Source organism: Sciurus vulgaris (genome assembly GCF_902686455.1).
Source record: "Sciurus vulgaris genome assembly, chromosome: 7".
Lineage (NCBI taxonomy): Eukaryota > Metazoa > Chordata > Mammalia > Rodentia > Sciuridae > Sciurus > Sciurus vulgaris.
This window is the reverse complement of record NC_136467.1, coordinates 42,889,731-42,915,256: the sequence shown is the minus strand read 5'-3', so window position 1 is coordinate 42,915,256 and position 25,526 is coordinate 42,889,731. Positions and strand designations below refer to the sequence as shown.

The 25,526-nt window shown below is 36.2% G+C and overlaps 1 protein-coding gene across 2 annotated transcripts in view; it reads left to right on the top strand.

Annotated features, from left to right (window-relative positions):
• PKIB (cAMP-dependent protein kinase inhibitor beta) overlaps positions 1–25,160 on the top strand; it is a 101,205-nt gene extending 76,045 nt beyond the window's left edge. For both annotated transcript variants that reach the window (XM_079146272.1, XM_079146271.1), the window contains 2 exons: positions 15,892–16,068; positions 23,969–25,160. In XM_079146272.1, the coding sequence (XP_079002398.1) occupies positions 15,900–16,068; positions 23,969–24,036 (237 nt within the window). In that variant the 5' untranslated portion in view covers positions 15,892–15,899 and the 3' untranslated portion in view covers positions 24,037–25,160. The remainder of the gene's footprint in view (positions 1–15,891; positions 16,069–23,968) is intronic.
• Positions 25,161–25,526: the final 366 nt, after the last annotated feature.

Here is a 25,526-nt window from a genome sequence, read left to right as displayed (position 1 = left end):
AAAGAAGAGGTCAATTGGACAATGGCATCTAGTGCTAAGATGAATGTTTGAAGAGAGCCAATTTTGCCAACCGTTGGGTTCTCTCCTTTAAGAGACATCCTTGCTAAGAGATGAAGAGCAGCAGCTCTCCACTGAGCTCCTTTGTGTGTGATGGTGGAAATGATCACCATTTCTTTTCATTCACTTGATTCCAAGGGACTCCTCAGGTAATCAAGGACTTCCTTCAGCATCATGGTTTATGGTAAGACATTAAGCATAGAGGGAGCTATCACCTCCTTCAGATAGAATATGTAAAAAGGCCCAGATTTGGCTCCACTCTGTAGCAAGGGATATCAGTAACCATGCCAAGTTCATAGGGGTGCTGCCTCACTGACTTAAAGCATAGTAAGTGTCGTGGTACTTAAGGCCTATGAGAGTCTTTATTCTCAGAAAAGCCCCAATATGTGGTCAGAAATTGTCACTTTAATGGTGTATAATTCGAGGATGGGGGAAAGGTGTATTTTTGGCATCAGAAGCTCATGGGAACTTAAGACTATCTTAGATCATCCATACACTCCAGAAGCATGAGATGAAGTTGCTGAAACACAGGTACTAACTGGGATGCTCAATGCTATCCATTTGAACAGATTCTTCTATTTGCTTGGAGGGATTCTACAAGATAGGACAACTTGTCAGTAACAGCATTAACTAGATTAAAATTTGCAAATGAATGTTACCTCTAGAACCCAAAAAGATGTTGAACTCGTATTCACCTTGTGGGTTCTGAGAGGGTCAATGACTGTTTTCTGACTGTGTCAGGGATGGAATAGTCCTTGGTTTACCAAGATACTCTTACAAAGAGGTGGCAGGGCCTTTTCCTGTGGGTGAAATAATGACCTATGTGCTTTTTGTGAGCTACTTTGTGATTATTTGTTTATCCTTAATGAATGTACCAAACAAATCTCCATGGAGAAGGGATGTCACCAATGTGATATCATATCTGTGCTCCTGGAGAAAAATAACTGTGGGTAAGATTTTGTCTATAATGATTGTGTACAATGACTGAGCTGCCAAAGGCAGTATCCTGTGCATAGCCTGGTAAAGATGTATTGTGTGATTTTTTTAAACAGATCATATTACCCAAAATTTTAGGAGCAAAATATTTGCAAGTGGCTGATTGGATGGAGTTAGCAATTCAATAATGGGGTTTATAGGTACAGGATCCTTAGTGGTATAGGACCATGGCATTAAGGTTGCAGCAATCAATCCACTGTGGTACCTTTAATTTCTTCCAGGTTTAAGAATAGGTCCAATTGTCTGAATTGGGCTGTTAAGTTGACAAGCATTGGGGATAATCACCACTTCACTCATAAGCAGTTATATAACAAGTTCAATTCTTGAAGGCCCTGTTTTAAATTACATTGAACCATTTTAATTACTTTAACTTGGGTGGGGGAGGGGATCATATGTTCTCATTTTGTCAAGCGAATTTGTCAGTGTCAAATACTTAATTTAATTTTCATTTATTTTTCATTGAGTCAGAATGTCTATGCACACTATGGGATATTTTAGGGCAAAGAGTGCTTTATTAGCATATGAAATTTAGGCAAGACAATAGTTCTGATGGTTGATATGATAATAATTTATTCTCTGTTTTATTTTTAGTTACTCTTCTAAAATTGTGAGTGATATCATGTTTAAATTTTGTAGGCTCCCCAAGGTATAGATGTACTCTTGCCCTATTATTTGTTAAAGCCATCATAGTTTGCCAATTGGTGCATCGCAGCACTTATAAAATTAATTCAGAAGCAATGTTATAGAGACAAAAAAGCCAATCAGTGCCCTTTTATCTTTGGTATATAAGATCTTTCAGTAAGTTTTGGATTTCAGTTGGGTCAAATTGTGAAACTTTGTTTTAGGTCATTTCTGTTGTTTTCCTTTGCCTGCATCTGGATTTTTCATCTTCTTTTTTCACTTTTACTGTTGTTACTGCTGGTCACTAGATATATTTAGTGGTAGTGGTGAGGAGAGTCCTCTCTACCTGATTATATTCATAATTTTCTTCCTCCAGAGATCACTTGATGATGATCAACACCATCAAGTTCAGGGACAATGACAATGACCCATGACAATGGTTGATGTACATGGTTGAGAGATGCTGGGCTTGAGTTTGAATTAACACCTTCACAAAGAGCTATAGAGGTGCCATGCATGTTTTCCTCTAACCCTATAGGTTAGGTTCTTTGTTGCAAAACAGACATACTCAACAACACGGTGCATGGGAAGAATTCTAGGCCTACAACTCAAACTCCATGGATCAGAACCACTCTTAACCACAGCCCCACTCTTTCTTTCTCATGGGTATTCTTTTCTTTATTCTCTACACAAATTCTCTGAGAACATTTAGGGTTTCTATCCAGGTAAATTTGCACATTTCAGTTTCTGTCTCTATACAGTCACCTGTGGAATAGTCCTTCTGGGTAGTTATGGGGAAATGTTCAGGATTTTGGTTCCCCCCTTGAAAGTGCTGCCTCTCCAGGGACTGCAAGTCCGTCTCCCTGGGATTGAGGCCCACACCCAAAGAAGTCATTTGTCTGTGATTGGATGGGAGATACTGGGTTCATGACTGCAAGACTAGCTCTTCGTTGTGCTAGGAAGCAGCAGCGCTAAGCCCAGGCACATTGGTTTGGGGTTTATAGTTAAGTTGCAACTGATCAGTTGAGTGCCAAATATTCTTTCTTCTCCCTACTCTTTTTTCCCCCCCATCAGCACCTGGACCTTGAGCTACCATGAATTGTACACCTTGATGCCCTTGCGGGTCAGGAAAGTTTAAGAGATGAAAGCCAGGGAAGCAGCAGTACAGGAGACCAACAAGGTCACTACCCTTGCATGAAACAGCAATGGCATCCTGGTTGCTATGCTTAATTCTCCACAAATTGGTGGTTTCCTTCCTTTTCACAGACTTTGCAAAGGGCTAACCCTGGGCCTATTCCATAGGTGCATGATGTCTGAATAACTGCACCAAGCATACAGTAATAGTTACCAGGCTAGACACAGTCACCTGCGAGTGTAGCCTGAACTTTGCTAAGCAAAGTTCTGTCTGGTTGAGGTGTTTTTTTGTTTTGTTTTGTTTTTTGCCGTCCTTATGTTCAGGAGCTGCAGACCCCATCCACCAAACACAGGATGAACCTATAGTTATCAATAATTTTCATCTTGGAGATAAGAACCTTGTAGTATGGAAAAAGAAGAAAATGGCCGACAAAGACCATATGGTGTCAAACAGGCTTAATTCAAGACCCCAGCAATTAGCAGTTCTGTTTCAGGTAGCTTTTGCCATATCTAAGAACTAGTTAGCCAAAACCAGTTAATTAAAACTGACCAAGTACTCTTAGGTCATGGTTGGGAATGCCATATAGTTCATATTATCAGTGGTTGTTCTTGCTTCCTATTTACCCCATTGGTGAAGAAGCCATTGCTGCATGTAGTCATTTGTACAATTAACTCACACACACTTTCCAAGTGGAGATGAGATATTATGCTTGTATCATAATGTTTAGTCTTTCTGTTACTATTTCCCCAGAATATTGCATTGAATAAAGAATATAGTAGAGGCTTAACAATAATTGGTTAAATAAAGACTCAGTCTTTTCTCAATCAATATTTGGTGAGGTGTAACTGAGGGAGAAATTAAAGAGGATGGAATAGGTTCTAGTCTTGCCCCTGTCACTTACTAGCTAGTTTTAACCAAGCCAGGTCATTTCTATAATCCTCAGTGTCCTCATCTTTAAAATGTAGATATTAATGACTACCTCACAGAACAGGGTCACATAAGAGAATTCTAAAACTGCTTTAAAACAGTGTTGATTGATCAACACAATTTTGTGATTTTTTACATTATAAAAATAGGTAAATGTATGATTACACAAACAGTATGCCTCTACTTCATGTACAGAGAAACGATGTATCCCATTTGTTTACAATAAAAATGAATTAAAAAAATCTTCTTCATATAAAATTTAGAAAACAACAAAACTGAACAAGGAAAATAGGAATAATTTATATAGAATACCACCCCAAAAGAACTATTAATGGTTTCAGCATATTTCCCTTACAATGTTTTACTTGATATATATTTTTTAAATTAATATATGCACATACACTTCTTTTTTCATTTGTAATGTTTTAAAATATATTTTAGATATAAATTTTCATAAACTCCTTTCTGTTGCACATATAATATTAAAGAAAAAAGAAATTATATTTTTATTAAAGTTTTTGTACAAATTAAATACCTCCACTAAAATAGTTTTACTTCTATTATCTTAATTGTAGGTTAATATACATATACATAATTTGATGAAGAAAAATACTTTGGTGGGATGATTTTTCTGTCTAAAATAATTTGTTATTTGTTTGGGATTTCTTTTCTTTCTTTCTTTCTTTTTTTTTTTTTGCCTCTGTGACCCAGAAAATCCTCAAAACAACTCTTAAATTTTTGCTACTGTGATTTTGATTGAATTTTTTGCTTGATGAAACACTAAAATGATTTCTTTTCCTGTAAAGAAAAAAATAAAGTACCAGAGAGAACTTAGAAAACAAATCAGAGCTTGAAAAGACTCAAATAATTTTCTGCTTTTCTCAGTTGGAAGGAAAAAGGAAGATGAAAATTATATTCATTCAGAGAGGGACTAGAAGACATCCCAAAGAATTTTTCTTTAAATTGATGTTGTAGAGATGTTACTGAAACTCTAAAATTTTGTATTTTTTACAAAGCATCTTACCTATAAATCAACTTCCTTTATTTGGTATAATTAAGGAAAGATCTATGAATGATTTCATTTTTCAGTCATGGCCCTTACTTTTGCCATTGTGTTTCACTTTTTGACCATATTTATTTGACATAGTTGGTATGTACTCTGAAATATTAACTTCCAAGAAAATTTCTTATTTTAAAACTTTGATTAGAAATTTAACACTATGTTAGCCTTAAAAAGATTGTATTTTTAAAGACCTGTATTTCTAAGAAGTAATAAAATGTTATCAAGTAAATACAATATAACTTCTAACCAAATTATATGCAGGAAATGCATATGCTACGCTTGTGCATGTGAGCCCTAAAAAAATTCTGGAGGAATATGTCCTAGAAATGCAATAGTGCTATCACTGGCTAATGAGGTATGAGGCAGTTTGTTTTTTTCTTTTCTATGCTTTTCAGAATTGTCATTTTTTTCAGTAATGAACATATATAAATGTCATATGCAAAAAGAAAAAAATTTGGGAAAGAAAAAAATGGAAAGATAATTGTTTCATTCAATAAGCAAATATATATGTAGTACTTATTAAGTGGAAGCCATGGTTTTAAGTGCTATGAAGACATCATTGAAACAACCTGCCAAAACCTCTGCTCTGTGGTACTTGAATTGCAATGATGGGAGACAAAAAATAAACAATAAATGTAACTGTAAATAAATTAGGATATATGTTAGAAGCTAACAAGTACTAGGGAAAAGTAGAGGTAAGGAGGATCAGGAGCTCAATTGAGGAGGTACAGTTTTAAATAGGGTAGTTGAGGCAAGCCTTATTGAGAAAGCTGTCATTATATGAATATAAAATGAATTGTATTGATAGACTCACAAAAGTAGTTTGAGGAGTAAATCTGTAGCTTCTTGAAATAATTGATTTGATGGATATGGTTAACATTTACACAGATAAATTTTATAAATTTTATAAAATAACAACCCTGTTATTTTATATCATGATCCATTTTTCCTTTCAAAGACAAATACATATACATATAAGTTATAAAATTATTCTTAAATAAAATTTAGATACCTTTATATTTGAAGAACAATTACCCTACAATTTTTTTGTCATTGATGTGTCACTCTCAAAAATAATTGCAGGCAAATAAAATCAGTTTAGAGGATAAAGGGCTTAATTTCTCCCCTTGGTGAGAATAAAAATGGTAAAAGGGAATCTCATAACTAAGGGAGCTGGCCTATTAGAATGTCAGGGGATTGTATATATGTCCAAGGAAAAGCTGGTTAATTGTGGTATTGACTTCAGGATGTCAAATTGTTCAGTTTAGTGTTTATGAATTCCTTCCAGAGATGACCTGTGTCAAAATGGTATAACTGTCAGATGCTTGGATGGCATAAGAGTTGGTGCCGTGAGTTTTTACATTGACTACTGCTTTGCCAATGGTAAAAAATGCTTGCTGCCCACACTTGAAAGACATTGCGTTTGCTACTAGTCTACAGACTGCCTCCAAAACTATTTTAATATTAATTTAAATCCATTTAATTATTAATTAAATTAATTAATTTATTATTAAATCCATTTTAATAAATTAATTATTAAATCCATTTTAATATTTGATAATTGAACTTATGGTCTTATTTATTGTGAGAGTCAGCATTGCATCACCGTGACCGAAATACCTGGCATGGACAACTTGGAGGAAGAAAGCTTTATTTTGGCTCATGTTTTTAGAGGTTTAATCCACAGTGGGCCAACTCCATTGCTGTAAGCCTCAGGAGAGATGGAACATCACTGTGGAAGGCCATGGTGGAAGAGCATTGCTCGATTCATGGAAGTTAGAAAGCAGAAAGAGAGAGAGAAAGAAAGAGAGAAGATGGAGGCCCAGGGAAGATGAATTCTTACAAGGCATGGCCCCAGTGACTTACCTCCTTTGGTCCTTTGGTCATTCTTTACCTACTTACAGTTACCAACAAGTTAGTTCATTCAAACTAGATTGGACCAATTAGATTATAACTCTCACAATCTAATAATTTCACCCCTGAACATTTCTGCATCAACATAGGAGTTTTGGGGGATGCCTCATATCCAAACTATAACATTCCTTCCTTGACCCCCAAAAGCTCATGTCTGTCTCATAATGCAAAATGCATGTAGTTCATTTCCAAGAGTATCCAGTCTTACCAGTTCCAACAATGCCCAAAAGTCCAAGTCCAAAGTCTTGTCTGAGACTCAAGGCAAACTCTTGACTCTAAATCCCTATAAAAATCAAACTCAAGTTACATATATCCAATATACAAAGGCAAACAGATTCCTTAATTTCACATGTAGCATTATTTTATGTAGCATTGGTTTAGTCAGGGTTTGTGTGTGTGTGTGTGTGTGTGTGTGTGCGCGCGCGCACTTACGGTTTCAGAGGTCTCAGTCCATAGAGAGCCAGCTCCATTGCTCTGGGCTCTAGATGAGGTAAAATATCATGGTGGATGAGTGTGGCAGTGGAAAACAGTTCAGGATATCACACCAGGAAACAGAAAGAGAGAGAGAGAGAGAGAGAGAGAGAGAGAGAGAGAGAGAGAGAAACAGATCCCCTCACCACAAGACAAAATATAAACCTCTAGATCATGACCTCAGTGACCCACCTCCTCCAGTCACGCCCTACTTGCACACAGTTACCACCAAGTTAATCCCTATCAGGGGATTAACGCACTGATTAGGTTAAATTTTCATAGCCCAATCATTTCATCTCTGAACTTTCTTGCATTGTCTTACACGTGAGCTTTTGGGTATACCTAATATTTAAACCATAACAAGTATCTAGTACACACAGTAGCATGATGTGCTCTCCAAGGGGCTTGAGCAGTCCCACTCCTTTGGCCTTGCCATCTGCAGCCTACATGACTTCTCTTTTAGCCTGGTTCTTTCTGCAGCCAGCTTCTTTCTGCAGCTAGCTAATTTCCTCAGCAAACAGTCCACATTACTGGTATTTTTTTATCCCTGGGGTCCCCATTCTAGCTTTGGCTTCACCTTTACAGCCCTTGGGGCCAGCCTCCAGAGATTGTAACTCTCCTATACTTTGCCTTTCTTCCCAAGCCTTCCTTAGAAATCCTGGAGGAAGTCTCCATAATCCCTTAACTTGAGCATCCTCTTTTTGCAGAATCATGCAGTAGGTGGGCCCCATAGAATCATGACTGCAGTGGCCTCTGTGTCCTTGTGTGGCTCACCATAGCGAAACAACTTTCTAGGCCCCTCTGTGCAAGCAGGGTGTTCTCAGGATCTCTTTTCAAAGGTGTTTCCCCTTCTACACTTTTGAGCCTGCGATGAATGTGGTCTTGAAAATTATTGAGAATTCCTCAAGACATCTTGCCTATTGTCACTGTGTAAAGTACTTAGCATTTTTTAGTGGCTTTAATCTCTTTAATAGTCACTCACACCTTTCTTGGCTCCAGTTTTACATGCACTTTTTTGGGTCAAACTGCAAGTTTTTAAATTCATTCTGCTCTGCTTTCTTTTCTCAATTCTCACAGTAAACCTAACTAAAAGCTGAGAGCAAAATCCATGCTACTGATTGAATGATGTTCTTCTTTGAAATTTACTCCACCAGATTAATTAGTCCATCACTTTTGAACCAACCTCGCACAAAATCTCAGGACATGAGAAAAACATAGACGAAGTACTTTGTCAGATTTTAACACAAATGGCCTCCAGTCTAATTCCTGATAGAGTCTTCATTTCCCTCTGAAACCTCATAAGCATAGTTTTTACTGTCCAAGTTCTGGTTTTCTCAGCTCCTGCCAGAATCATTCATTAAGCTCTGCTTACAAAATTCTAAGTTTTCTTCATTCTGCATTGCTAAACTTTCCCAAACTCTTCCTGCAAACCATCTCTACAGGCTTCTGAACCACATGATCAGTTTAGTCACAACAACTCCCCTTCTCAGTATCAATTTCTTGTGTTAATCATCACATCAGTTTTCATCACTGTAACCAAAATAACTGGTAAGGACAATTTTAAGGAGGAATTCTTTATTTTGGTTCATGGTTTCAGAGGATTAGTCTATGATAGGCCAACTCCATTGCTTGAGGTCCAAGGTGGGTAGAAGGTCTTAGCGAAGGAGTGCTGATCACCTTATGGTGGTCAAAAATCTGAAAGAGAAAGGGGAAGGAGACACAAGGAAAATGAACCCTTCCAGGGAATGTCCTAAGTGACCCATCTCCTCCAGCCATATTCCACCTCACCACCCTGTAAGTCCATTCGAACTAGGATAAATTGATTAGATTATAGCTCTCACATTCTAATCATTTCAGCTCAGAATATTCATGCAGTAGTATAGGAGCTTTTCAGGACACCTCACATACAAATTATAATGCTTGTTTATTTTATTCTTTAGTGATTTTCAGTCAATATTATGAATATTAATAATGAAAAGAACTTTCACTATGTTTACTGTAATTGGTAGGTATCAGCTATTCATTTAACAGCCTTACTGACTTTTGAAACAACTATGTTTCTATCTTTATAGTAGGCAAAGGATTGTAAAACCTTTTCTACTGTGACCATGTTGGTCAGAATTAACTTCCCCTTTTTTCCCTTCTACTGATATCATCAAGAGTCATTTGACATTTTAAAACCACCTCTCTCATTAGAAAGGGAACTAACTTCTTAGGCCTTATACAGGAAAGTTTCTTGTGTACAAGAAAGGAAGAATATAGGAACTTCAAAACTGTATTATTTTCCCACATGTACAAACTCAGTTCTGGAGTTTTGTTTTCTTGAAGTGTCTTTGTGCCCCTTTTGAAATCTAGGACTATTTCATGTACAGAAGCAGTTGAAAAAGACAAGAGATGGGTAGTCTGAGGGCAGCCTCTCATTGAAATTTGCTTGTTTATGCTCTGAGACCCACTCAAATGCCAGATTCCCCATTAAACCCAGTTCCATTCTCTATTTTATTTCGGAATGAATCACTCCCTCCTCTGCACATGTGGTGGAGCTGCCTTGCGTGTAGTCTTCACAGATCACCAGTTGATGCATCAGAATTTCTGACTCACTGTGCCAGATCCCAAGGTAACTGGTGTGATTTTTGTTTGCAGAATTTGTGTTAAATAAGTATTTTAAATTGAACCCAGATACTTCTTACAGCAAGCCCTAGTACATCAATAAAAAAGAACACAAAAATATTTGAGTCACTAAATAGAACTTAATAATGTGAAATAAATGAAAATGAAGGAGTATAGGCAGGGTTTGAGATAAGATGGGGAAAAAATAATGAGTATGGTTCCTTCTATTCCATGCTAAATTCTCACATTTTGGATCACTTTGAAAAGATAGAAATAAAAAGGTGAGAGGTGAAAGGCCCAAACTATGTAACGTAAGAGGGATGCTCTGCTGCGGTTTATAACCACTTAGAGTTACACTTCTTTAAAAAAGAGAAGTGAAAATATCACTATATTCTGGATGCAACCCATCACACATAGCACACACAGAGGCATGCACACATAAACTCCACTCAGGATCCTGTATTAAATGTGCAAGGTTTTGGGTTCAATCCCTGATAATGGAGGGAGAAAACAAGTTTATTTAAAAGGAAATCTGTTTTTTGTGAAAACATTTTGATGTACAGTGAATTTTATTTTTTCCCTGTGGACAAATGTTTTCATCTATTATGAAAAGGAACAGAAAGAATAATGGTCATAGCAGAAAGAGTACTTCCTGAATTTAGGAAAGACTTTGTTTGAAATCCACTGGCTATATTATGTTGATGCATCACTTAAGTAAGCATCTGCCTCTGGAATGTTGAATCATATGGTCCTTTCAAATTTGAAATCCTGCAGTAAGAAGTTAATGGTCCTTTGGGAAGCTGAAAGGGTTGGAGGAAGCTGTATAACAAACTATCTCCCTGAAATTATGGACAGTATATATTGGGTACATCTTTCTAATAAGAAACTAAAAAAAAATGGGATGATGAATTAAAAGTAATTCCCTACTACCACCATCACACACACAATCAAGGGGGCAACATGGTATATTGCAGTTAATCTTCTTTCTCCTTATACTTATCAGTCCATATAATTATCCTAAGTTCTCCCATGCTGATATGAGTATCTTTGTGCTGGAAAGGCATTCACAATTGTGTAGTACTTCCTCTGGAAGAATATGAAAAAAACATTTTGATCTTGTATTTTGAATTTTATATGTCTTAAGTGGTCAAAAATTATCTATGATAAAATTACTTCAATGTAGCCAACATTGTATGTTGAGGATCTGCCTATGTAGACATCAAGCAAGAACCTAAGCATGGAAAAACATATGTGTTATCAGCAAATATAAAATTCCCTTTGGCTTACAGTAGAGGCACAGAAATACCATATGTGGAGAAATCTTAAAGAGCTATGTCTCTAAATTAAAAATAATACTTTTATGTACATATGTATTTCTTATGAGCTCTGTTTAGCCTAACATGGTCCTGCTACTTAGTTGAATTGGATATATGTTAAAGATTCACATTTTAGGGGTTAACATTTTACTTTATTTTCAAAGATTGGGAATCGGGAATTGAGGTCAAGAAAGGTAACAAAGAGCAGATTAAATTTCATATCACTACATAGTGGGTTCTTCTTTGTAATTTGTGGGTCAAGCATAGGGCTCTGCATGTAATACTTTAGTAGGAGTTCCATTAATGTTGATTGGATGGATAAATAATATATTGATATTCTTGACTCATAGAGGTGCAACTGTTCTAGTTCTTTCATTGTGCTTAGAAGAGTTGTAGATGTTCTGAAACAGAAAATCATACAAACTAATGATCCTTAGGCAGAAAACACGTCTAGCATAAGGTATGAAGATATTAGAGCTGGAGAGATACAGATAAGGCATCTGATTTTCTTCTCTTCCTCCCTCCCCTACTTCCTTCCTTTCTCTCGTCTTTCTTCTTTCTTTCCTTTTTTGGATGCTGCGATTGAACACAGAACGTTACACATGCTGAGCATGGGCTTTACCACTAAGCTATACCATCGGCCTGGTAGTTATCATCTGAACCAGTGTCTGTCTGTCTTTCTTTGCCTGTGACCAAGGAAAACACTGACTTTCTAGAATAAGTGTTCTTTTTTTCTTTTTGTTATTTTAAGCTTTTTTTTTTTTTTTCCAAAGAGTCTGCAAGAGAAGTAATTTAGTTGGTAAGAAGTTTATTTGTAGTCTTATTACAGCTAGTTGTTTCACTGTGGGAGATTGGGTGAGTGATATGAATCCAGAGATGAGAAATGAAGGTAGTCGCTTCCTTGCTGGCTTGCTGCTTTGCAGTCTTGGCTTCAAGTAAGGAAATTTGAGGAAAGAATGTTTGTGTATGAGCTATGGAAATGGGTTGTCTCCGTTGGGAGAGAAAGAAATTGCATAAACTTCTATTTGTTGTTATAGTTAGACTTGCAACATACTGACATACTTCTTTTCTTGAGCCTACTGGGAGATGACTAGTGATTTGATATCCTTATCCACATCAGTCCACATGGATACGTGTATATCCAGCACTTAATTAGCTTGAACATCTTGTCCTCTTCACCTGTGCTGGTTTGCACTTTCCATATTTCAGAGACTGCAAAGAGGTTGGCATATGTGTATTTATGGCTGTATAATGGTCTTTTGTTAAGGCATCTTGAAACCTGTGTTTTCAATGCAGATGGAGCATGTCCTAGGCAATGTAGATTACATTACTTTGCTGTGGGAATACAAGGACTTCTGTGAAATCCCCAAGTGTCCAAGTGTTCCAGCTCCTGCAAGCAGCCACAGTTGACAAAGCAGAACTCATCCAGATTCCTCTGCTAATCCTGTGAAAGGGAAGGAGGAAGTGTTGCTAGTGAATCAGCTGCCTTCATTAGCAAGTATACGCAGGATTACCCTTTTCAGCCCAGAAAATTAAGAGAGCCTGGAAGTTAATCTCTCTTCCATTTTGTTTTAGTAATGTTACCTCATATTTCTATGGATTATATATTTTAAATGTCACAAAGCATTTGAAGAGAGAAATTGTATGTATGTATGCTTGCCTTTAAAAACTTGAAAGCATACACAACCAGTTTTGTGTAGGAAAATAACAGCACATAGTAAGATGGCTATTAAGGGGAGGGAGAGAGTTTCACCCATACAAGCTATATTGTTGGTTTAAATTATCAAAATATTTTGTTAGAGTCTCACTGTACTAGGTTTTCTGTTTACTCATAATTTTTTTCCCAGTGAATACCTTAATTCTTTTTATATTACGAAAGTAACGCATGCTCATTTTAAGTCAAGATTCATAAAAATGCACAAGAAATTGGTTAATATCCCCCTGTTTTATTTACCATTCACAAATAGGACTTTTATTCTTTGTCCAAAACTGAGATCACATTATATTAATTTCTTCTCCCATTTTATTCTCACACTGTAAAGATTTCTTTATAAATTTTTTTTTTTTTTTTTTTAATTCTGGGCACAATTCCATAGGTAGATCTAACACATTCTTTTTAACATAGCTGTATAAAATTCCATAGCTTAGCATATATAGTTCATTCACATTCCTTTCTTAATGGACTTTCAGATTATTTTCAATGCTTTAATAAACCTCTTTGTTAAGAAATTTAAGGAGCCCAGTTAAGAATCATGCTATACAAATTGAGATTTGTGTATTCAACATACAAAATACAAAGAGAATTAGAAGCTCTTTTTCAATACGAGATATAAATATTCCTTTAACTTTCTTCTTGCTGAAGGAAATTACTTTTTAATTTCACATGTAAAGTATTTAAATATTTAAAATAGTGCATCTTAGTATTTTTATATCCGTTGCTGTCTTCAGTGTTAAGGTTTTGGAGTTGTGACAGTGGTCTTTCAAGCCTACCATGGTTACCTTGTTTGGAGTTACACAGGGAGATGCTTCACATAGATAAACACTTGCTAAGGCCATGACTTCCCGTGTGATGTTGACTAAGAGTAGAGGCCTGAATATAGAGTCTGCTTCAAAACCAGTGTCAGTCACTTCTCTACAGCTTCTGAAAAGTGAAATTCAAGTATCATGGTTTCAGGGGCTCACAAAGTAATTAGACATTAAGGACAGAGAAAGAAATTGTAGTAATTTAGAAACTTCCCTTTCTATTTTCTATTTTTCTCTCCATCCACCCCAAATTAAACACACACACACACACACACACACACACACACACACACACACACACACAGACGGCCACGGATTTTTTTCCTACTTAAAAGTCATTGAAGAGCAAAATCTAAAATAGTTATACATGTGACTAGCTGCATATAGCACAGAATTTGGGAAGATAATTTCTTGACAATACACGTTATTTTACTTATAGAGTGGATTAAAATGGATTTTTACCCATTAATGCCAGATAGGCAACTATGCAACTTTAAGTGAGCCATTTAACTTCTCTGAGCTGTAGTTTCTACATTCACAAAGTGAGGGTTATATTTTACTACTTTATGGAATTATTGGGAGGTTTAAATGAGATAATAGATAATAAAAGTCAAGGTCTCCAGTAGGAAGATTCTTAGTTTAGGATTAAATAGCATCCATAGCAAGGGTGCAGAATAAAGAGAATGGTATGAGATATAAACAATCTTGTCAAAAATCTTGTCAAAAATCAAACATGTTAAACATTCTTAGAGCTACAAAAACTTTCTATTATCTTGTCAGCTCTTCAGCAGAATCTATGAACCATAAAGGCCAATTGTTATGCCTAATATATAGGAAAGAAAGTGTGACTTGTATAAATTAAATGGACTGACCACTATCCTTGCAAGGATATAATGGAGTAAATTCTTTTTGACCTACAGTCTAGTGCTCTTTACCTTACTCCAATCTATCTGTTCATGCCAGACTGTTGGCAAGCAGCTCAAAGTCTAATGCATTCCAAGATGGTGTCTGGAAACCTAGGATGATCCTTGTAAAAAGAGGACAACATCGAGAGTAGTAATGGAGTGCCCCTTTTCTTGGCCATTTTCAGACTACTCCTGGCTTCTTGAGGATCATGCTAAGCTCAGTATGCATTTCTTACATGCTGTGGACAAAATGCATCAAGTTTTATGACTATTTCACTTTGTTTTCAGCATTTTCTGAAGATAGATCTTTGGGAAGTACTCCCTTCCAACTACTGTAAAAAGATTGGCTTACTCTGTGTAGGCTAGGAATCACATATTCCTAAATTCCACAAATGCTGAACTCCCGAGGCCATTTTATGAGCTGATGTAATCTTTTCTACACATACCTTCTGCAACTGAACCTAAAGATGGAACTTCTATCATACCTCTATCCTCTCAGTGCCTGGCTAAGAATGTGACTTGTGATAATTTCATAAGAAATCCTTTTTTGTTTTGAAGTGCTATTTCAAAGTAACTTCTTAGGAAATTTTTCTTTTTTTTTTAGAAAAACATTCTATGAAAGAGGGTCAGTTTAGAATGGGCCATGACTGCTCCCTCCTTCCTTGTACTCTCAGTGATCTCTTGAGAATTCTTTCTTAGAGACAATTCCCAGGAAGATAATGGATGCTGAAAAAAGTACTAGCAATTACCATGTCCACTTGAAGCAAGACAAAGTAAAATAGGCTCTAACTCTCCCTAACATAAACATGAGTCTATTGAAAACTGGCTTCAAGACCAGAACAGATGGAAATACATGGGTCTCTGTGGGAAAAAGCCTTTGAGAGAAAGTAGAATTTCTTATTTCTAAAGAGTAAGAAAAGAGCCTGTTTTGTTTATTCCCACAATTATAGTGATTTGGTTTCAGCCTAAACAAGCTCCACAAGCAAATACTGGCAGGCAGAGTCTCTCTGAGAGCAGCCAAACAAATCAGTTTCATTTCCTTCCAAGCCCTGGTTTGGCTGATCCATCCATAGAAAAGCAGAACAAAAGGCAGGCTCTACTGCACCCTAATGCTCCAAGTGGCTCATTCAGTTTGGGAGTTATTTATAGTAATCTGGCTCCTGCAGAGGACTTCCTGCTCTGTTCAGCAAATGGAAGCTCCAGGGCCAAAGTGGCAGACATAGCTGAGAGCATAAGCAGCGCTTAGGTCTTCCAGCCCATTGTGTTTTTGATCTAGCCATGCCTTTTGACCACTGTGGTGAACATTGCTCTCTGAACAGGTTCATCATCTTCTTCATGTACTCATTTTATTTGTAGATGTTGCTATGAGAACAGATTCATCAAAAATGACTGATGTGGAGTCTGTGGTCACCAATTTTGCATCTTCAGCAAGGACAGGCCGCCGCAATGCCTTACCAGACATTCAGAGTTCAGCTGCCACTGGAGAAACCTCCGATTTGCCCCTCAAACTGGAGGCCCTCTCCGTGAAAGAAGGTAATGCTCTTAATCCTCATAAAATCAGCAGCACTTCTATTTGATCAACATTTTTTTCTGGAACATTTTCTGTTTCAACTAGTTAAAAGTACCCTTTCTTGTTTTGTTTTGTTTTTGTTTACTAAAACCTCTCAGGTCTTGTTTAAAGCTAAGTAGATTTTTCAGGCTTTCTCTAAGCAGACAATTTCATCTTTTTATCTAAAGCTATTTATGGGAAAATAATATGCTATTCCTTTATTGAATATGTGTGGTCATAAACAGAGCTAACAGAAATATAAGGGTGAACAAAAATGATCCTACCTTCAAGGAGCACACAAAATTGATTGAGAAGCACTCAGAAATGAAATAATTTGCCTTCTCCCATTCTTTGGCCAGTCATTCTGGAAGCTTCTGCTTCACCATAGTATTCTACAGTCCTCCTTGTACTGAAGAAGTTTATTATCAGTTAGGATTGAAACTTTTTAAAGTGAATCTTTGGATAAGAAGTGATCATTTTTCAGCTAGTAGAACAAGTTAAGAATAAAGTGAGCTGTCAAAGCAAAGGAAAATCTTGGGTCTTTTTCACTATCATTTACATATAGTTCATATTGCTTCCTGAGTTTAGTCTTCTGAAAATAAAATTAAGTATTTTTAAGGTCTACCTTCTTTCTTACTAAGCACAAATATCGTTAAGGATTTTTTAAGTGAACAGTTTTGGATTGCTAATGAAAACTGAAAGCTGGGGTCTGCCTCAGATATTATGGTATTAATATTTTAGTCTTTTTAAAATACGAATTCTAGGAAAGATCTTCAGGCTTCCCTCAGTTCTATGTTCTTTTGTTCCTATTTCTTTTCTTTGTTTTTCTTCTTTTTTTTGTTTTTTAGTAAATATGCTTAGGGAGAAGGACATTTAGGCTGTCAAATATTTTTGCATCCTGCATAAAATTAACATGAAATTTGGCTACTTCATTATCTATTGTGACCTACCTCTTAAAATTTGATAAACCTCATAGGAGGAAAATATTGCCTTATAACACATCAGCACAAGGTGACAAAGGGTGGCATCTCAGAAAACTAGAAAGTCTCAAAATGCCTTTTCTTACCTCCACCCTTACTGTTTATTTGCTCCATCATGCAGCTTAGTGCCCACTACATGCTAGGCATTCTAAGAGCTGGAGGTGTAGAAGTGAGTTAGGCTGTCCTGCTGTCCTGCATCTTATATTCCAACAGGAGACTTAGATGATGATCAAAAACATATAAGTTAAGAGTCAAAGAACTAAAATAGGGGGGTGTGGTAGAGTTACTAGGTAACCATTTGAGATGGAGAAATTAGGGAAACTGTCTCTGAAATCTGAAGAACAACTCTGTACTTCAAATAACTGAATAATCCTGCCACCAGAAGACAGGAGGTAAGAGGACACTCTGCAGAAGGAGCCTCTGGTAAAAAGTTCTTAGAATGGAACAAAATGAATGTTGTGAAGAAATAAAGACTTGGGCTGGGGTTGTAGCTAAGTGGAAGAGTGCTTGTCTAACACGTGTGAGGCACTGGGTTTGATTCTTAGAACTACATATAAATTAAATAAATAAAGGTCCATTGACAACTCAAAAATATTAAAAAGATGGATGGAAAGAAAGAAAGAAAGAAAGAAAGAAAGAAAGAAAGAAAGAAAGAAAGAGAGGCTAGACACCATGATTTGAGGGCAGCACATGAAGGGGAAGGTGCTACAAGATGACTTCGGAAAGATGAGCAAAGGCTAGATCTTGTGGGATTTTAGAAACCTGGGTCAAGAAATAAACTTTCATTTTGAGTAGGAGGATTTCCAGCAGGGAAGTGAAATCTCATTTGTGTTTTAAAATATTTACTCCGTTGTGTAGAAAATGGATTGTAGGGAAGCAATAATTGAAATAGTGGGATTAGTGGAGCAATTCTCATTAGGAAATCATTTTAGGCCAAATTAAACATTTAGACTTGCAAGAACACATTTGGCACGCTTCACTCAGAGGTGTCCAGGTAAAGAAACTCACCAGGGAAGCAGTGAAGTATCACATAATCTTCTAATTCAGAAGCCCATACAGCAATTCATATGGCAGACCTGGGAATTCTTCTCTGTGTCTCCCCCTCATGAAGTGAAAACTCAGCTGCAAAGAGACAAGGTGGATGAGGGGTAATGGACTAGAAGCTCTGTGTCTCCTCTGAGCTAATACTCTTTACCAGTCCTTGGACACCACTCTGCTTCCCTGCTAGACACACTCATTTACAAGAGTCATTGTCCACAGGGAAGCCCAGCACTATGGTTTCCTACAAGGCACTTACAGTTCATATCTAGATTTTCTTAGTACAGACATATTTTACCATTTGGGTCATATTTACCATAAGCTTAGAACCAGGCTGACATTATACCTTAGTATGGTTTCCAGGGCAACAGAGCTAGAAAATTAATCCCAGGTTAAATTTATCCTTAGAGTAGTAGAAAGCATTTCGTTAACATTTACTCCAGGAGAGACTGTTGCATAGTCCAATGAGAGATGATGGCTTCAAATAGGTAGAAAGAATGGAGAGAGGTGGGTGGGTTAAGGAATAGGTTTATAGGCAGACTTGCTAATGAACTAGATGTGGTAGAGATGCCTATGACAAGTCTAAATGGGCATATTGAGTAAGAAATTCAATATGTAGGCCAGAGAAAACCATTTCATGTACATTCTTGAGTACTTCACCATGTATTGTGAAAATATATTTTATATAATAGATGAGAAAGTGCAAATGAAATTACCCACAGGAGTAAATTATCTTTCACAGGAGTAGATTATCTTTCAGTACATGTGGAAAAATAATGTAAAAAGAAGGAAACCTAGAAAGTCTGCCCTTTTATGCTTTTATTAGTGCATTATAATTATACATATTCATATATGTCCATGACATAATTTGTTCCAATTCATTCCCAAGTGCTTCCCTTTTCCTCACCTTGCTCCTGTTCCCTTTTCTGTATTCTTCTACTCATATATTCATAAGTATAATATATTACATATATTATATATATATTATTGGTGCATTTCAATTACACAAAAAAGTGGAATTCATTGTGATATATGTGTATATGCATGCATAGTACAATTTGGTCAATTTTTTTCCTGTTCTTCCCCTTTCCCTCCCTTCTTCCTTCATCTTGATCACTACCTCAACTCTACTGATCTCTCTTGTATTTTCATGAGATCTTTCCTCCCCCTTTTTAAATTTCTTTTTTTTCTCTCTCTAGTTTCTACATATGAAAGAAATTATTCAACCCTTGATTTTCTGAGTCTGTCTGATTTTACTCAGCATGATGCTTGTTCTCAGTTCCATCCATTTACTAGCAAATGAGATGATTTTATTCTTCTTTCTGATTGAATAGAACTCCATTGTATAAACACACCACACTTTATTTATCCATTTCTCTGTTGATTAACACTTTAAGCACGTTTGGTGTCTCACCCAAGCTCACAAAATTACGTGATGGTAGAATCTCTGTTTCTAAGGCCTTCACCTTTCCCATTATATCAACTTTTCTCATGGAAATTTTCCTGGATGTTAACATGTCACATGCAGAACATATGCTGTGATCAAGTAAGTTTAGAATTGCTGGTTTAGACATGATTGACTTTTTATCCTTCTCAGAATAAATATAAACAAGTATTTCTGTGAATCTTCATTGCAGAGATTTTAACATGCTCTTGTGCCTCTAACGCTGTAAGGATGGGACAAGCAGCCTTCTTTACCTCATTTCCTTGATCATCTTTGAAGAAGCTTCTTACAGAATTATTGTTCTGTGAGGTACTCTAAAAGCATTGTGCTGTAACTCATGATCTAACAAGGAGTGGTAAAAGCAATTGACACAAGAGTAGAACACAGGGATAAAAATAGAAAAATAGAAAAAAATGGACAATTCTGATTTATCTTAACCGATTTTAATTAAAAGCATAACTCAGTAAATAGTTCAAATGCCTAAAAGTTACAACATTGGATTCAGCACATAATTTTCATATAAAATTACACAGATTACCACTTACATAAATATAAAAGAAAAAATTTTTTCAAAGCCAGGCTTCTGGAGAACAGAATCAACGCAGAAAATTTAGGAAGCAAGATTTTCATACTCTTCCAAAAGTTCTTATTCATTATAAGCAAGAAAATGAGAAACAAGGGTTCAATAAGCTTATTCACATTTGAAATGACAGGAACAGATTTAAATGGAGAGTTTGATGTTGAGCACTCAGAGAAATTATGTTGAAGGAATATGTTAAAAGCATTTCACAATTACAGAAAGAAAAGAAGTAACAATAACTATTCTTGAAAGTGCATAATATTACATGGAAAATAACTGTTTTGTTTGACTACTGGTTTTTCTTTCATTAACATCACAATACACAGTTAAGAGCAATTATAGCCTCTTTGAGTAGTTTGGTATTTCCTTTTATCTCCAATCATCTTTGAATATATTTCTAAGCATTTGCTTTCATATTTTGATGCAAAAAGTGAGACTGGTAAAGGAGGCATTTGGAACCATGTTCCATATTTTTAGCTGATAATCTGACCAAGATACTAGATTGTCAACAGAAGATATCCTGCTAGTCTGCATCTAACCAGTGTTGAGTTTCTAGTTCATTTCATGGAAGGAGAACTTCTTAAGGGGACTTCCTATCACCATCAACTCAGTGGACCAAATTAGAGAAAAATTGTGTTCTCTATGACCAAGAATATCACTTCTATAATAGTTTCCTTATTTGATGTAGAGAAGAGTCAATATTCTCTAGAACAAGAATATTAACAGAGCAGACAGTTTTTCTCAGAAAGCCGTAATGCTTTGTGAGTAGTTTGCTCAGAACCAGTGATGGCAAATGTCCCTTAAATCATTCTAGAAATAATCTGATGACTTGTATTTCATACTGTCATAGAGTGCCATTTCCTAACATGTCTGTTTTCCTGAGTTCTTTCAATGAATACTTATTAAGCACCTGACATTTTATTCAGAAGGCAAGTGAGCGTGACTGCCAAGACTCAGACTCTCTCTTAATCCTGATTCTTCTTGCAGTTATTATCCTGTTTTTGGCCTTGTCTATAGCAAAATTCTTTGAAAGACTGTTTGCTTTTGTGCCTCCACATTTTCTTTGCCCCATCCTTTCTCTAACCCTAATATGATTGTAAGCTTGGCGGGTCTGGGCAGCAGGACCAAATGTAAGCTCAGGCGGGCACAGTTAGCGGCCAAATAAAATGGGACAGAAAGTGGCCAAAGCAAGCTTTATTGGAATTTGGCTCTAGGGTGAAATTCCCAGACCCCCAGGTGTATAGGGACCCGGAGAAAATCACACGTGGCCCTGGATGCCCAGGGTTTTTATAGACTGGGATGGGAGGGGGTCCTGTTGAGTGACAGGTGGGTGTGAAGGGATGGTGGAACTTTATATCCACCTTGCTGCGAACTTTCTGGTCACCTTTTGGTGGGCTGCGCTTTGTTCCAGCTGCTCAGCTTTGCCCCCTACAATCGCCTAATTTCCGACCTAACAATGATTACATCACCCCACTGCTATTTCAAGCTCATAATTGGCATCATCTCTGCTAAAATCAGTGGTCCAGTCTTAGTTTTCATCTTTCATAATCTTTTAGCAGGTGTATCAGGATTGATAATTGCTTCATCCCTGAACTGCATTTTTTCCCTTGGCTTTGAGAACACTCTGCCCTCCTGTTTTTCTTTCTGCCTCACTGGCTGCCTCTCCTTGGCTTCTTTTTCTTCATCACTTCTATCTCTTAATGGATTGGAAGTTACCAGAATCAGTCTTTGGACATTTTTTTCTATCAGTGCTCTATCACTTGTAATATCCAGTTTCTTGAGAATAATGGTCATCTTTCCAATAACTCAGATTTGTATCTCTAGCCTGGAGCTCCTCTGAACTTCACACTCTCATTTATCTAACTGTCTAGTTGGCATCAGGGCTTAGATATCTAATAGAAATCTCAGACTTAATGGGTATAAGAGCAAACTTCAGATATTCTTTCTGAAAGATGTTCTTCCTCTTTTTAGTTAGTGGTAATTTCATAATTCCAGTTACTAAAATAAAAAAAAAATACTGGAATCATCTTTCTCTCCATTCTTTCTCATATTCTACAAATACTGTCAAAATTGGTCCAGAAAGCTGCCATTTTTCACCTACAAGATATAGCTTCCTGGTACCACTTGGACTCTATTTTCTGATCTTTTTTTTTTTTTTAATAAAAATGAAAAAGAAGGTTTATTGTTTTGCTAGCAAAGGAGAAACACAGAGGACTTCTGTCCTACAGGCTGTGATTCTGGCCATCAGCAGGAACAGGGGGCTGATCTTTTATTCTTCACAATGTCCCACTTGCAGTTCCTTTCTGCATATTGCTGCTGGATATTACCGTTCTCTCCTCTTGGAATGTTCTTCTCCCTGCTATCCATATGTACACTGCCACACCTTCTCAAGTTTTTACTCAAATCTCCCTTCCCAGCGAAGCACTCCCAGCTAATTCTATGTAAAACTGCAACCTCCAGGCTCCAAGACTTCTTGAAAGCTCCTATTTCCTACCTCTGCTTTAATATGCTTATTAACACTTTTCACTTCTCATATAATATACATTTTACCGATTTTGCTTATTGTCCATATCATTCACCAAAAGTTCCCTGAGAGCAGAATTTATGTTTCGCATATGATATGTAAATATCTGATGCATGAAGTCAAAGTTCTGAATAGAGTCCATCAAATTTATCTTCAAAGATGCCACTGATAACATTGGCAGAACCAATTTGCAGAGACTAGTAGAGACTTATTTTTATTTTCAGATGGAACAGCAAAAGATTGTACATTTCAAAGGATGAAAGAGAACACAGTATGTGCAAGAAGTGAAATTGAAAAGGCAACTTTCTTTGTTAGTTTGAGATGGTAGTGACTTGAGGAAACAAAGGGGCCAGAGAAGGGGCAAGCCAGATGACATGCGGTGGTGTGGTGGGTGGAAGCAGGGGATGATCACTAGTCCACTTCTGGATAAGGCAAAAGTGGACAGGGTTTGGGATCATGAAGGCATTAGACCTGGATAGGAGCAGCAGGGGTCCAGCTTCAAAGGTGTGTAGCTGGGCAGTTATACCCCACCCTGGGCTCCTGAGAGACCTGCACTGCTCTTACCATCGTAGTTCAAGCCTCTACTCTCACTGTTGAAATTTTTCATGAACGTTTGCTGCATTTTCTGTTTTCACCGGGTGCTGATAAAGTACAAAACCAGTGCTGAGAAGCACATCTTTCCTTGTAATAGGGGAAGAGCATGAAGAATAAGCCCAAATCACAGAGGGTTTTAGACATTTAATGGCAGTAGGTTGCAGGAGCTCCTATCTGATGCCTTTCATTTTGATTTTCTCGAGAAGTAGAAAGTAGACTCATCTAAATGCAAAGGGAGTAAGAAATGTGAAGAACCTAGAGAAAGTAAAATGCCATATGGGGAGGTGGTTAAGGTACGGCTCATGGAGCCCTTTGGCCTGGGTCCAAGTTGTGACTCTGTCCCTTACTAACTCTGTGACTTCGGGCAGTCATTTAACCTGTTTGTACTTGAGCTTACTGTTTGTAAATAGAGATTGTAATGATACCTTAGAAGGCTTTCTGACACTTAATAACTGTAGACTAGGAGAGAAAATTGACTAGGAGAAAGTAGATCCCCCAAACTGCTCTTCTCTCATACAGTTTCATATGAAACAAAATATGGGCTGATCAAGTATAAAATTATTAGGTTGGATAAAGGAAAAACCAACTGTTTTATTCCAATGATATATATATATATATGTATATATATATTACCTTTAATATTTTATATGTATTATATTACTCAATATATATATTTTATATATATTTTATTGTATACATATATATATCACCTTTTTTTTTCCAGATGAAAAAAAGAAAGATGAAGAAACAACCAAAGACCAATTGGAAAATCCCCCAAATGAAGAAAAATGAAGGCCGATAATTTCCTAAGAGTGCTGAATTTATGCACGTTGAAAGACTTAGTGACTATGTTTTCCTGAGGTGTTTGATCTGGTGGTAACTGTGGTAACATGTGTCATTAGGTAATTTTGTTGTGGCATTATTCATTTGGATTGCAACCATGATGTCCAATGTAGATTATTAAATGGTAGGTTACTTACATTTGCACCCAAGGAAAAGGTTAAGAATATATGAGCACTTAAATACATATCATTGTCTATAAACCCAACAAAATTCACCATCCTCTTTTATTTAGCCAGATATATGTTTAATACCATTTTTATGGTGATAGAGGAAAGGTTTCTTGACAAGTACAAACCAAACACTATTATTTTAAAATTTTGTAGCCTTTGTAGGAAATTATATTTTGGAAATGAGAAGGAATAATAGTCACAAATCACATGGATAGAGTATGTTTATTTTTAATCAAATTATACCAGATTTTCCCCAGTCTTTAAAAAATGATTTGAAAATATTGTAAAAGTTTAACATCATAAGCATTTCTAGAATGTTTTTGTCTGATATTTTGCTTCTATTCTGTGCACACTGTGATTTTTCATGTGAATCCTTAGAATGTAAAATTTGTGACAAATTGTTTGTATGGAACAGGCCTATTAAATGAATTTCACTATCTTCCTTAACTGTGGTATATGTACCTGTGTGTATTTTATTTTAATGTGAATTACACTAAATCCTTTACTAGTCTCTTAACACTGTCTTTTCTTATTCTTAGGGCTTTAGTGTATGTTTTGTTTCTAAATTTCCTCAGGAATGCAGATCTTACTTTTGATATCTTTCTAAAGTAGCTTAAAATAACAGTAAACACTTAAGTATTTGGTCAATAATCTAGGTGGATATAGCAAAACACATGCTTTTAACATATATTTAAGCACATATTTAAAAAAAAGAAAAACAAACCAAAGCATTAGTAAATTTTGATTTATTAAGTATTTTATGAAAATAATAGAACTCTGATTTTTAAAAATTTTGATCTTAATTTATTTTCATTTTCAGATACAATGCATGCAATTATAGTTTGTGGACTTAATCTGTATATGTTAAGAAAATAAACTCTTTCATTAAAGAAATTTGTTGCCAGTAAAAGTCTCCTTCATTTTACATTCTCTGAAGCAAGCCGGGTGGAAAATGGTGATGCATTCTAAAGGATGAAGTTAATAGTCTTTATGGCATAAATCACCTCTCGATTATTATTTGAATGACAAATCTTACCTTGATGTGTTATATTTTCCATAGGGATAAGTTTCAAAGAATTTGATTGTTTTAACTTCTCTAATATAAATTTTTTAAATATAATATTTTAGGTGTTGCACTCATTTAGTATTCATTAAAATGTATTTTAACCACTAAAGTTGTATTTCTGAAGGTTAATGACATGAGATTGAGTTCCAGTAGGAAAAAGGATGAGAGAAGAACGATGGCTTTCAATTTGGGTAGGGAGAGTT